At 52.4% G+C, this 15,052-nt stretch overlaps 1 protein-coding gene across 1 annotated transcript in view; it reads right to left on the minus strand.

Annotated features, from left to right (window-relative positions):
- NUP210 (nucleoporin 210) overlaps nt 1-12,910 on the minus strand; it is a 93,107-nt gene extending 80,197 nt beyond the window's left edge. Inside the window, exon 1 of the mRNA XM_087818509.1 lies at nt 12,738-12,910. Within this exon, the coding sequence (XP_087674635.1) occupies nt 12,738-12,910 (173 nt within the window). The remainder of the gene's footprint in view (nt 1-12,737) is intronic.
- Between the last annotated feature and the right edge of the window lie 2,142 nt (nt 12,911-15,052).

Consider the following 15,052-nt stretch of genomic DNA (forward strand, 5'->3'; position numbering starts at 1 on the left):
GCTCACACCGTGTTAGAAACACACCCATTTAACTGGTCGCAGCTCTGGAGCTCTAAGAGCATTTTCAAAGGACGTTGAACCTTCCATACATGTGTGCAAACACACGCATGTACGCACACACCACACTTACTGTGGAAACAAGACCAAATTAGAAAGCTCACACCGATCAGAGGAGACAGGACAAATAAGTGCAACGCGGACCCTGAGCTGGATCCAGGAACAGAGAAAGAACCTTAGTGGGAAACTGGTTAAATCCAAACAGCCTAGAGTTTAGTGAATTGTGGTGTGCCAATGTCAATTTCTTCATTTTGACAAGTGTTCCTGGTTAGGGAAGACGTTAACATTGGGAGAAGCTGGGTAAAGGGTTTGCAGGAACTCGGAATTATCTTTGTAATTTTCCTGTAAATCTAAAATTATTCCAAATTTAAACTTTTTTAAAAAAGACTGGAAAGGGAAGGATGAATAGGCAGAATATAGAGGACCTTTAGGGTAGTGAAACTATTCTATATGAGACTATAACACAGGTCATTACCCATTGTCCCAACCTACAGGATGTACAACCAAGTACAAACTATAACATAAACTATGGACTATGGACAGTAACGTGTCAGTGTAGGTTCCTCAGTTGTAATACATGCACCACTCTAGGGCAGGATATTGATCATGGGGGATGCTGAAGGGAGGGATGCTATATGGAAAATCCATAATTTGGCTCAATTTTTTTATGAACCCACAACTGCTCTGAAAAATAAAGTCTATCGGGAAAAAATAAATACAATTCACCATTTCCTGCTTTACCTTGAAAAACAGTGTGGTTTGTCTTAACGGCTCCTGGGGGCTAGAGATCTGGATTCCCCGTCTGGGATCTAAGTTCCACTCCCCCTCAATCTCAAGAACAAACTAGGGGCAACACCTCTTCTATCACTCCCTCACAGCAGTGACTTACACTCAGGCAGAGCCCCAATGAATAATCAATACAGATAAGAACAGAGCTATCCCAGTTCAAGTTGAAGAGGCAGGAAACCCTCTGTCCAGCAGCCCAGCCCCTCCCAGGGCTGCCCACAGACACCCAGGCAGCTGCGCAGCCTGGCTGGGAACCAAGCACCTTTCCTTGTGTGCCTGCTGTTTGCAGGGCTTTGTTCCTACACATGAGGTCCCTAACACAGCCCTGTCCAGTGGAAACATGAGGAGAATCATATTCAAAATGTTCTGACTTATGAAAAAGTAACCATTAAAATTAACCTAATAGACTATTTTTTAGAGTAGTTCTAGGTCCGCAGCAACACTGAGTGGAAAGTACAGAGACTTCCCTATGCCCCAGCCTGCCCTGTGCACAGCCCAACTACCCGCCTGCCCCACAGGCGGTGCATCTGTCAGAGCTAATGAGCCTGCAGGGACACTTCATCGCCCACAGTCCACAGTTTGCACTGGGCTCACTCCTGGTGCCGTACATTCCATGAGTACTGTGGTATCCTACAAATCCTCTCTGCCAAGTCATCCCTATTTTTTTTTTTTTTTAAACATATTAAAGAAAAATAACAGGTGAAATTAAATGTTTTTAATCCTCCTCTGAGGATATGTTTTCATTGCTTTTTAGAGAGAGAGAAACATCAATGTGAGAGAAACATCCATCGGTTGCCTCCCGTACGTGCCCTGACCTGGGATCAAACCTGCAACCTAGGTATGTGCCCTCACCGGGAATCAAACCCACCACCTCAGCTCCAACAAACAGCCACCCAGCCAGGGCAACCAGTGACGTTAGTTTTAATAATACATGTTACTTAACCCAACACATCCCAAACATCATATGGCCCCAGTGAAATGTCAAGCACTCCCAAGAGTGGTGAGTGACCATGGGACCGGACAGCCAGCTCTGAGGACTGGCCTTCATGAAGGTGGCCTTCATGATCTCTGCCAAGGGCTGGCTGAGGGTGGCAGGAGCTGAGCGCTCCTACAACCTTTAAAAGGCTCTTCGTACTTAAGGCTGATGATGCTAGGACAGTCAGCGCAGCCTGGAAATGAGACCAAGCAGCCTTACCTCCAGCGGCCTGGGGAAAGGCACCAGGGGGCTGTCCCAGCCCGAAGACAGCCAGATCCTAGAGGTCCTACGCAGGAAAGGAGCCCCACATGGGCCCAGAGTGGTCTGGAATCCCTGTACCCACTCAACCTGGGCTGAGCTCAGTGCAGTGGGAGCCAGACTGGTCCTCACAGAGCTGCTGGGAGGGTGGAAACACTTTCTAATAAATGCTAAAGTGCTGAGAAAAGTCAGTAGCAGACATGGCAAACTCCCAGGGTGTGGACAGCCACATCCCCCGCTCCCACTTTCACTTGGAAATTTTCTCCGGGCTCCAGAACACTCTGTCTGAAGCTGGAAGGGCTCACCCCGACCGTTGGCAGAGGTCTATGACAGCTTAGGGTAGCGCTTCTGTTACCGGCAGAACATTCTTTAGTTATCTGACTCTTTCCAGGACATTCTGAAGCCATTTGTTTTGGCTGTACTTTTAAGAGGCACAAAAAACACAGAACCCAGCAATGACGTGTCCTTGGGCTTCAGGGAGGCTCCAGTGGACCCACACTGTGACCTGCCCCCACTGAAGCATGGCCCCTGCTCCAACAGCGCAGTTCACTTGGATGCAGCATCACGTTCTGCCAGAGAAACAGGTCCTGGCTCTTTTGGCTTTCCTGCTGAAGAGCCTTCTTCCGCCCCTAGTTTAAAGTAACCAGCACTCTACACAGAGGATGCCGACTGCTCCAGCTGGCACATTCCTGGCTCCTCCGTGCATCTCAGCTGCTGATGGGCATGTCTGTCCCACCTCCCACACTCCCAAGCCCACACAGAAGTGTTAAGGTATTTCTCTGGGCCCCCAGATGTTTCGATAAGATTAACATTTAAACCTGCAGACTGAGTAAAGCAGATTGGCCTCTCTAAGGTGGATGAGGGTTGTGGTAGGTGGCACTCAGTGATGGCAACATGGCCTTGCTCAGTCTCTGTCTGTTGGTATCTGCTGGAAGGTGAAGTCCTAAGACAGCAGGGTGCTGCCACTCACCAGCTGTGTGACCCTGAGCAAACTACTTAACCTCTTTGGACCTCCACTTCCTCTTCTATACAATGGGAATAAAAATAGTACCAGCTGTAAAGGGTGGAGTGGTTTAGCACAATAATAAAGCTCTCATCACAGGGCCTAGCATACAGTAAGCTCTCAAGTTCAGAAAACAGGAGGAGGCTCCCAAAAAGGGGCATGTGGCCCTGCAGTGTTTGGCATGATTCTGAGCACAAGAGCTCTGCTTTTTAAAGAAATAGAGAAAAGGTGGGGCCTTCCATATTGTGACCATGTATGCTTGACCCTGTCTGTCCTTCTCTCAGTGAAGCCTGGCCCCAATCCCTGTTGTCAGAGCCCCAACAGCGGCCTCCTCAACGCCCCCACCCCACCATCCTCAGAGCCAGAAGCAAAAATTCAGGCTCAAGAGCAGGTTCCTGGCCCAGGGAAAACTTCTGACAAGTCTAACCTCTGCTGAGAAGTCTCTTCCTCCCTCCCAGCTTCCCACCTCCCCGCCTCCATTCCTTTGCTTATGCTGTTCACACCATCTCCCGCGCCTTCCCACCCACCTCACGCTGCCCGCTTTCATGGCTCACAGCCAAGGGCGAGTCTTCCGTGGACCCACCCTGGCCCTCTTCACCTACCCTCCTCTCGGTTCCCACAGCACCACTGATCCCTCTTGGGGCCCCTAATTCATTCATTCATTCATTCATTGAAACCACATTTCCTAGGTTATGTGCCATGTCCCAGGTACTGTTCTAAGTGCTGGGGATACAACAAAGTACTAAACACACACTAGTCCTCACCTTCACAGAGCTTACGTTCAGTGGGCAGAGAACAAGAATTAACAAGATGAGTGAATGTGGGATCTCAGAAAACAGGGCCATGGAAACATAAAGCAGGGCAGGGAAAGGCTCTAATTTTCAGTAGCATGGTGAGAGCAAGCCTCACAGGGAGGGTGCTGTGGGAGCAGAGACCCACGTGTCTGTAGAGGGCAGGTGTGAACCTTGGACAGCTGGAGGACAGTGTCTGGGGAAACAGGTCAGCAAGTCCCAAGGCCCCAAAACAACGGCTCGGCAATGGTGCTTTCCCTCAGGCACTGAGTGGGAAGACACAGCTCGCAGCTTGTTCATTTCTTGCCCCACTGCACTAGCATGTGACTCTGGCACATGTGTCTGTAGGTGCCCTTTACTGGGTTATGAACCGATTCTCTTCTATTCCTAGTTTGCTGCAAATTTTCATCATGAATGGCTGTTGAGTTCTTTGCACCTATGGGGACTATTACATGGCTTTCCTTCTTCACTCTGCTGATGTGGTGAATCACTGTTGCTTTTGGGACTATTCAACCAACCCTGCATTCCTGGCATTTACCCCAGTTGTTCCTGACATAATACCTTTTTATGTTTCTTGGCATTGATTTGCTACTGTTTTGTTAAAGAATTTTGTGGTTTTGGTATATGGATTTCTTTTACTTGTAATGTTTTTATCTGGTTTGCAAATCAGTGTAATGTTAGCCTTATAAAAATGATCTCAGAAATGATCATTCCTCCTCTTTCCTGAAAGAGTTCATAACGAACTTGTACTATTTCTTCAAAAATGTTCAAAGAATTTACAGGTAAGGCCACCTGGAATTAGAGTTTTCTTTATGGGAAGGTTTGTAATTATAAAGTTACACAGAGCACCAGCAGCTCTCTACCTTTCCAAGTGTTTTCAGAACCATCCCCTAAATCCTGCACAGGAGGTGGGTCCAGCGCACCCACCTGAAAGCTGGGGAGTTGCCTCCTTTCCTCTCAGCGTTCTCACTGATCCCCTATGACCTCCTCCCAGACCACAGCAGCTCTCCTGAAGCACCCCAGGTGAGCCCCAGGTATAGCTGCCCTCTCAGCACACACACCCACACACTCCCACACCCACACCCACACACACACACACCCCAAACAGCTCATAACAGGTAAGTGAGGCCAACGCACACACATGGGTGTCATTCCTATAGGGGACCTGTGCTGGGTTTGGGTGGCCCAGCCTCCACCACCTCTTTCAGGAACAGCATCCAGCTTTTCTGTGGGTACCATCTCTTCTCCAGTCTCAGACCATGAGCTCCAGAGTGCTCATACTCCTCTGGACACTGGGAAGCCAGTGACCAGGAACAGGCAAATTGGCTGTGTGTTCCCCCCTTGCTTGACGGGGTTCAGACCTGAGCACGTGCCCCGCTAGACTTGACTCTCGGGGCTACAGGGCTACCCCTGGGGAGCATCTGGCCAAAGTCAAGACCTGAGGACGGAGAGGACAAGCCCCTGCAGCACAGATGCCCAACACAGATTCTGCCTGGCTTTTAGGGTTATGAGCCAGAATAATACGCCATTGTTTTATTTAAACTGTTGTGGTTGGAGTTTCCTGTCGCAGACAGTCAAAAGAATCTAGACAAAGGAAATCCCCGACTGAATTCTTTTAAGGCTTGCTGCCTTATTTCATTCAAACTACTGGTACTATTTTTTTTTAAAAGAAAAAATGCTTTCATTTATTATGTGCTTAATTATGTGTCAGGCACAGAATGAAACACATCACAAATATTTCATTTGCATCCCAACAATTCTATTAAAACCCCCATTTGGTACGTGAGGAAACCTCTGCATGATGCTAAGTAACCTGCCCACGTTCATACTCTGAGGAAATGACAGTCCAGCCTGGCTCCAGACCCTGGTCCGGACTGTCCTACACCCTGTGCCCGAGGCACACAGATGATTCAGAACAAGGACAGAGGCTCCCACCACCGCCTGGGGCTGCCTGTGGGTGGGGCCGAGCCCCAGGCCTGGGCAGATGGCCTCAACCTCCTCCTCACACAGTCTACTACCCACGTGTACCCTTGACGCTGCTTCTAAAGTGACGCTAACTTTTCTAAAGCCGCTTGGAGGAATCAGGTAAACCAACCATTAGCTGAGAAGTGCTGGCTCATTTCCTCTCTCACCTCCCGGGTCAGAGCTGGCTCTAGAGCCAGTGACCTGGTTTTGAAAGTGGCTCTGCCACTAACTGCCTCTGAGGCCCCAGGTCCCCGGCTCCCCCGTGCAGCGGCAGTCACTCCTACCCAAAGGGCAGCTTTGTTTCCAGGGTTGCATGGAGAGTACATGCAAAGGGATTAGCAGGGAAGCGGTTCTGCTATCTTGGCTCCCTCTGCCACACCCCTCCCTACAATAATCCGAGCCCCTGCCTCTGGACACATGCCCCTGGCGACAGGGGCAGCTGCCGGACACCTGCCCCTCTGCAGGCCCTTCCCCGTCTTTGGGCCTCTCGCTGTACGCTGCCCACCCGGATCCGGCCACACCCAGGTAACCCTGATATCCCTTCCCCATTTCTTCCTTCCAACTGATTCTTCTTTATGGAAATAATACTTGAAAGGAAACCTGTATCACTACTGTAAATAGAAAGCCCTGTCACTGGCCTACATCTGCAGGCAAAACAAAGATGAATCAAAACAATGTTAGTAGATTCTGGGAAGTAGGGGGGTGCGTGGGGGGCACTGCTGCCTGCCAAGGTTCTAAGCCATCGGCCTGCTCCCTCTGAAGACAGACAGCCTTACAGGCTATTAAGGACAGAATGGCGGCTGCAGGGGCTGGAAGGAGGGCGTGAGGGCTCAACATCTGATGGGTACAGAGTTTCAACGGGGCATTCGTGAAAGAGCCTGGAGACGGATGGCAGTGATGGCTGCACAGCAGGGAATGAATTAACGCCACTGAGCCGGTCACTTAAAAATGCGTAAGAGGATAATTTTACAATATATATATTTTACTTCAATTTTTAAAGAAAAAGTGTAAACAACACATTGGAACCTGAAATGCACTCTTATTTTTAGGAACTTTAAAGGACTGAACCGGGAAACAGTAAAGTTCTCCCAATCTTAACGTCACATGGGGCCCCCGACACTGAATGTGTCTGGTGCTCTAGGAGGCACTGGTTTTGAGGGAGCTGCTCCCCACTCTTCACAACATGGGAACAGGACCTGAGCAGGGGAGCCCCAGGACAGGTGAGGCTCAGGCCAGAAAGTGACAGTGAAAAAAAGAACTGAGAGTAGTGCAAAGACTGGGGCTGGGTGGGCCGGTGGAAGTGACAGCCCACCCTTTCCCCACCTGCAGGTGCACCCCCCCCCCCCCCCCCCCCCCCCCGGGCAGAGTTGGGGCCTGCAGGCCGGAAGATGAGAACAGGGAACCCAGAAAGAAAGCAGGAAGTAAACAACCCAGGCACCAGGTCAACTGAAGGCAACACCCACTTCCAGGCACCTCCATCTGTGGGTCTCAAGAAAAGAAGTGAGCAAGGCCCCACCAGTCCTGCAGGAACAAAAGCTGCAGGCCGGATGCGGAGGTGAGAGCAAGGCTCAGAGAACCAGTCCCAGGCTAATGCCACCCAACTCCTGAACCTGACAACCCCTTCCTGTCTCCTAACCACAGGCCACAAGGTCCCACAGGCCGGCCCCTGCCAACCTCTCTAACCCTGTCTCCTAACACCCTCCCCCTCACCAAACCTGCCCTGTTTGTGCTCTTCCAACAAGCTCAGTCCTCCCCAGGCCTCTGTACCTGCTGCTCCCTCCAGCTGGTCCTGCTCAGGTCCCAGTTCAGCTCCAGAGGCCTCTCCTGACCCCTGACCGCCCCCTCCTTACTGCCCTCGCCTCGGCAGCGCTCATCACAGCACACTGCTCATGTCCTCACAGACCTCTCACCCTAAGAACTGTGGCCCTGTACTTCATCTTAGTTTAGTCTTGAACTCCCACAATCAACTACATGCTCCAGAAAACCCATCCTGGGTTTGTGGTCTCAGCTCGTGCTTGGAGGGCCAGGTGGGGGGAGGGGGTACTGTTTTGCAAAGTCCTGTTAATCAGGTATGTTATCTCAGATGCAAAAAAACAGGCTTAGTTAAGGTGAAGGCTAGCTTTTGTCAGGGAAAAATGCTGCCTTAGGACGTGGCTACACACCAAAAGCTGCTTTTAGATTTTAAAAGTTTTAATTTCAGACCACCTTCTGTAGTTATTTAGGTCTCCGAGTTTGCAGGCCTCCCCTGAGCTAGTCAGGTTAGCATGTGGCCCATTTTTGTCCACAAAATCAAGAAACAGGAAGACTAAACTGTTCCTTCGCTCAGGCATGTGATTTCAGTAAATTTGGAGCTTGACCTCGAATTCAAAGGATGAGCAGAAACAACCAAGGTTGTGTTGGGGGCAGGAGTATTAATCATGCTCTGTTGACCATGATTGTTAGCTATAGTTATAAGAAATATTAATCATGTTCTGTTAACTCCAGTTGTTCTGTTCTGATTAGGAAAAAGCACTTTCTAACCTGGCTGGGAGTTGTACGCCCCTGGACATGGGAGTTGACCTTGAAACGAGGCCCATACTTCTTTTATCATCATGGGAAGATTAACAGCTTTGTTCCTGAGAAAATGGCCTGTCCTTTGCGACCGACCCCCGGCCCACACTGCTTGTAACCTATAACCATTACACCTTGCCTACTTCCCCACACCAGTAATTCCTGCTTTCCCATGTAATCTTTGTCCTTCTACCCAGTATAAGCAGCTGGCTTATGGGGGAGAGAGAGCAGATTTTCATGGATGACCCCCTGCTCTACCATACTGCCCAAATTACTGGAATAAACAATCACAGAGGATACAACCCTGTCTCTGCTTAATTGGCTCAAGTGGTGGCAGGCAGCCAGGACCCATTGTTGTCCAGTTTCAGTTGAGGAGAGTTTACACTTTGAACTTAACCATGAGCTCCTTGGATGAAGAGGGCATGTCCCTCCCAGGTCTAGATTACTGCAGGCACACAGCTTGTCTGCATGCCAACTAAACCACGGTTTTCAACCGTGAGCCACAAGAATTTTTAAAACATGCACTACCTGACTATTTAGTCAGGGGTAATGACTTCTTTTCCCTTAGATTGTCAAATAAAAAACAGACAACAGCCAACACAATAGCCATCCGATATGAATCAAAATTATACCTATATTTTTGTGAGATCAGCAAAAACTACATTTTTTGGTGTGCTACAAAATTTTTGTAATTAGTTTGTGTGTGTGCTGTGAGATGAAAAGGTTGAAAATCACTGAACTATAACAACAGATGATGAAACTAGGAACAGTGCTACTAAAAATAAAGAAAACAGCTGAGCATCGACCTAGGATGCAGGAGATCACAATTCGATCCTGGTCAGGGCACATGCAGGGTGAGGGCTTGATCCCCAGTGGGGGGCGTGCAGGAGGCAGCCGATCAATGACTCTCTCATCATTGATGTTTCTATCTCTCTCTCCCTCTCCCTTCCTCTCTCTGAAATAAAGATACATTTTAAAAGAATAAAATAAAAAATAAAAATAAAGAAAACATTTTCAGTACTAATTGATGGAAGATTTTTCTGTAAAGTTAAGGGAGAAAATCACAACCACTAAACACCTCTGAGGAGAAGTAGGATGAGCGCTCACACACTTCCAATAAAAACTATGGGTCAGATGCAAAACAAGTTATAATGCACTTAATGCTTCTCTGATGCACCAGAGACTAAGAATGTTGTTTTCTCCCTCTCTCTTAAGAAGCTGTATGTTAGATGGGCCAGATACAGAAACCCAGGTACAAAAAACTCAGATACAGAAACCCACCAGGGCAGAAAGCCCCAGATGCCTAGCAAGGGACAAAACTGGGAAAACAAGAACCTTGTCTCCAGGGGAACCTATTCTCCCCCAGCGTATTGCTGGTCATGAGGTTTAGACCCCGAGTGTTTCCTCCCTGAAGATAACATACAGGCCTCAGCTGTATTTCAGCTCTGGTTCCAGAAAAGCAGCAAAACCGGACAAGTGGCCCTGTGGCTGCCTCAGGACCAGCTACATTGACTAATGACCCTGAAAGAGCACCCCTGGAAAGCTGATGAATATTCTATTAAGACACTCCTCTGAGACCTCCCCTAAGCTTTCCACCTGCAAGAAAGAGACAAATAACTTTGCCTACGAAAAGGGGCCACATGCTAACTTGAAAAGCTCAGGGCAGGCCTGCGTGGCAGCCTTGAAAACTCAGACCTAAAACCACCACAAAGGATCATCTGAAATTAAAACTTTCTAACTAAAAGCAGTTCATGGCTGGTAGTAATGTCCTAGGGCTGGTATTTTTCCCTAACAAAGGTTAATTTTCACCTTAACCAGGCCTCTCTGTTGTCTTTCTGCATCTGAGATAACCAGATTAACATGCCTTTGCAGAACAAGGTAATTTTCCTCTTTCCAGACCCTTCAAACCCTTCAAAGCACAGGCACCACCCTGCAGAGACCACAAATCCCCAGATTGTTATCATGTTAGTTGTTGACTATTAACTATCCTGCACCCACCTAAGTAAGTAAAAGATGTATGTGTCCATCACTTTACTTTTTATCCAGTTCCAGAGGTCCCACCACCTTTGCTTTCTCCCACCTCCCTAATCTATCACCAATGGATTTCAGGTGATCTCCTCCTTTGACTGTAATGTATTGCTTCTCAACATGTGTCAACAATTTGGCTCAAACACAAAAATTTTTCACAGGTTTGAATGTTCTCTTACATTAACAACACTCAGAACAAAGGACCCAGCTCGTTCTCCCCACCTGGGGAGCGCACCTGTGCCACCTCCTTCCCCCTTCTTCCCTCTGAGGCAACCCAGGAGACTTGCAACTGGGGGAGCAGCTCGTCCCAGGCTCACCCCCTGAACCTGCCCCAAGGCCCCCTCTCTCTGACCTCTCAGTGGCCAGAGCAGCCCAGCCTGGGCTCTCCTGCTGCCTCTTCCACGCACCGTCCTTGTCTCACTGTCCCGAGTCTATTTTGCTGCCATCATGGACCCAGTGCCCTTTGGCTCAGTGTTGTGTAGCCTTCCCTTTGGATATCCCATCCCCCATCCCATTTCCTTAAATAAATTCTATTTTTCTTTATTCTCCATCTGAGATGGCTATTTAGCTGCCCGAGCACCACTCACCTTAACCTTTCACTATACAAGTAAATTAAAATACCCCTAGTCTACCAGCTCCTTTCAGAAGAAAATGCAGTTGGAGAAAAAAAAGATTGTTACTTGAAGGGGGGAAAAAGGACAGCTATAGAATCTCAGAGGGAGTAGCACACAAATACATCCAAAGGGACTCATATGAAGCAAGATGTTTTTAATAACCAGCTTCCTCTTTCTTGCCAATAAATTAAGGGAATAGACAACTGCAACCAGAATGAGCATGCATCTCCTGCAAAGCATGGACTAACAGCTAATCTTCTCACACAAGACAAGGCCCTGGGCAGGGATAGAGAAAACTTAGAGGTAAAGATCAGCCTCTGACAGCCAGCCAGAAACAAGACCCTGCAGGCACAGAAGACACTAAACCCACGACGCAGTTGGCTGACACAGCATGTCCTTGCAGAAAACCAAGTGCAAGTGAGGAGGCACGCTGCTCTGGGCGCCACCCGGGCAGGATGACACACACACTTCTCCGTAATGGAACCCCACAACACTGGCCCAGGTTCGCAAGGGTGTATCGTGGGGCGGCGGTGTCCAGGTGTTAGGGGCAGGAAATAGTAATCATGCTCTGTTAACCAGGATTGTTAGCTGTAGTTACGAGACATGTTAATCATATTGTTAACTATGTTCTGTTCTGATTAGAAAAAACACATTCGAACCTGGCTGAGAGCTGTACGCCCCAGGACATTTGGAATGCAATCTATTCTCCTTAACTGCCTAGGACCATGGAAAGATTAACAACCTTGTGGCCAGAAAAAAGGGGTCCTAGAGGCCCCCCACCTTTCTGCAAAGCCCCAGCCCACATCCCCTCCACCCAGAGATGCCCCACCCTTTCCAACCCCCAGGCCGCATTTCCTGTAACCCGTAAACCACTATACCATCCTTACTCCTCCTGCCCACTTCCCCATGCGGTCTCGTCCTTCCACCGAGTACACGCAGCTGCTTGTGGAGCGGGAGCCCAGCGCCTTTACGCCCGTGCCCTTCTGCTCGCCCGCCCTGCCGGCATCATTGGAATAAACGCTCATAAATGACCCGCTCCTGTCTCTGCTCAATTGGCTGAAGGAGCATCAGGTGGCAGGGACCCTGGCGCCCAGCTTCGCGGGCGGGGCCACCCCTCGCCTCCAGCGAGCCCACCGGGGGCAGCGCTCGGCCGGGCCGCACCGCCAGTCTCCCGGGGTGCGGGGACCCGAGCTCTCCAGGCCCGTCTGTACCTGGGGCTCAGACCTCACCCCCACGAGTGTGGGGTCCCCGAGTCCCTCGGACGCCGGGGATAGAGAAAGGGCTGTGGGGGCGTCGGGGCTTGTCCGCTCTGGAAGCCCGGGGGCGAATCCCCAACCACCCGGGTGGCGCTCCCCACGCCGAGCGGATCCCCGGCGTCCCCTCCGAAGGACCTTTCCTCGCAGGGCTTGCCCCCCGGGATGCTGCGGGGACACCATCTGACTCGCGCGCCTTCCCACTTCCCCACCAACCCGACTCCCACGCCCCGGCGGCGCCACTAGGCAAGCCGGGGACACCAGGGCCTGTCCCCTGCTCCGGGCACCGGGCAAGCGGCCCGCGGGCCCCGCCTCTCCCCGGGGCCTCCCGAGGGCCCGCCCCGGCCCCGGGCGCCAGGCCCCGGGCACCCTGCGCAGGAGCGGCGACCGCGCGCCGGGTCACGCTGGCCCCGCGCCCGCGGCACCTGCCCGCCGGAGCCCGGCCCGGCGCCTCACCAGCGGTAGCAGCCCTCCGAGGCCTCCAGCGTGAAGTTCACGCGCGTGCTCCGCGTGAAGGGCAGCAGCACCTTGGGGATGTTGAGCTTGGCCGCCGCGGCGGGGGCGCCCTGCGCCAGCAGCACCGAGAGCGCGAGCAGCAGCCGCAGCGGGCCCCGCACGCGCGCCGCCATCCTCCCGCTTCACCTCCCGCGACCCGGGCGCCCGCGCGCCCCGCCCACGCGGCCGGCAGATGACCCGCGGGAGCGAGGGGCGGGGCGAGGGCCGCGCCGGGCGTAGGGAGGGGCGGGCGCCCCGGGGCGGGCGGCGGGAGGCGCGGCGCGTGCCCGAGCCCCCGGGGGCAGAGCCCGAGCGCGCCTGCGGGGCGCCGTGGGGGACCCGGGAGGCGCCCAGCGGTTCTCCGGCTCCCACGCCCGCACCGTGCTTCCCGGCTGCGGCGGGCTGCGGGCAGGGCCCCCGGGCGTCCCGGAGCGGGGGCTGCGGGCGGGGCCCCCCCGGCCGGCCCCGCGCGCGCAGGTCGGACCCAGGAGGCGGGGGCGGAGGGCGAAGGGCCCGCGCGGGGCCCGCGCTTCCCGAGGAGGGACCCGGCTCCGCGAGGGGCACCGGCCGAGCCCAGGGCGCCGTGGCGCCTCCTCCCCGCGCGGCCTCGCCGGGCGCCCGCGGCGCTGACCTCCCGCGGCCCGCGGGTCCGAAGCCCTCGTGGCGCCGCGCCCCCGCCTCCCGGCAGCTGCAGGGAGGTTGCCCGCAGGGCAGATGGGGGCGTGGGCACCCCGGAGCAGACCTACCCCGGGGACTGAGGCCAGCGCCCCGCGCCCACCGCGGAAGCCCCGGCCTCACGGTCGCCGTCGGCCCGGCAGCTGTGCGGGCGGGTCCCGCGGGCCGGGCGCGGGCGTCTGTAAAACGCCGACCCGCTGCGGGGGACGCGGCGGGAACAGGGTGAGCCAGGCCCGCGTGTGAACAGCACCCAGAAGTGTGCGCAGGATGGTGACCAGGAAGGCACAGGGACGCCCCCGACAGGGAGAAGCTGGATTGAACCGCGCCCGGAAGGCTTCGTGGAGGAGGTGGCCCCTGGGCTGGGCCTAGGCGGGTCTGAGCCTGCCCCTCAGGAGTCCTGGGCTTTGGCATGGTGATGAGGGGCGTCTTGGGGTCACTCTCAAAGCCAGTAGCCCCGGGCCAGGGAATGTGTGGGTTGGGGGAACCTCTAGATACCCCGGAGCTGGGAAGTCGTCTCGGGGTGGAGCCAGTGCTCTGGGAGGGGGAGCTCCAATGGGTTATTTTCTCCGAAGAAACAGAAGAGCTGTGTGGAAAAGCAGCCAGCCCAGAGGGGCATCTGTGAGGAAACCTGTGTTCTTGTTTGTACATTTTATTGATTTATTTTACAGTCGGGTGACTTAAATGAGAAAGGCTCAGAAGGGCTCACGGTGAAAGCGATTCCCCGGCTGTCCCGTCACCCAGCGCCTTCTGGAGAGCAGTGTCTTCTGCTTGAGCAGCTTCCAGAGGAAGTTTATGCGCATACAAGGGTGTACATTTAAAAATCAAGGTGTAACTCATTATGTTCCCGTTCTGCCCGGTTAAATTGGCAAACCAGGAGCTTCAACAGGCAGGTAAATAAATGAAAGAGACTAGGCAGGGCATTGGGAGACGCTGGCCCACTAGGATCATGAGCCTGTGACCCCTCTTTCCAGATCTTCTGATTATTCAGGAAAAATCAGGAACATGTGTTTTTGTAAGTGAAACATCCTGATTGCAAGTGAATGAGATTAACTTATTTAAAACAGCCTTGGCTGCTTTGCCTCAGTGGTTAGAGCATCAGCCTGAGGACTGAAGGATCCCAGGTTCGATTCCTGCCAAGGGTACATACCTCAGCTGCAGCCTCGGTCCCCGGTCCCAGTCGGGTCAGGGCTTGTGCGGGAGGCAACCAATTGGTGTCTCTCTCACAACAGTTTCTCTTTCTCCCTCTCTTCCTTCCACTCTCTCTGAAAAGCAATGGAAAAAATATCCTCAGTTGAGAATTTAAAAAATAAATAAATAAAACGTACACACTGTTGGACATTTATTCCAGAAAAATGAAAACTCATGTTCACTCAAAGACCCATATGTGAAATGTTCATAGCAGCTTTAGTCATAATATCCCAAAGCTGGAAACAGCACAGAGGTCCTGCAGTGGGTCCGTTCACACCATGGAATATTGCTCAGCACAAAGCAAGCAGCTGGTGGTGATACAACAGCTCTGATGAACCTCCAGGGAGGATGCTTAGTGAAAAAGCCAGCCCCAAAGCTTATGCACTGTATAATTCCGTTCATGTAACATTCTT

This window comes from Miniopterus natalensis, chromosome 6, assembly GCF_054644295.1.
Source record: "Miniopterus natalensis isolate mMinNat1 chromosome 6, mMinNat1.hap1, whole genome shotgun sequence".
Taxonomy (NCBI): domain Eukaryota; kingdom Metazoa; phylum Chordata; class Mammalia; order Chiroptera; family Miniopteridae; genus Miniopterus; species Miniopterus natalensis.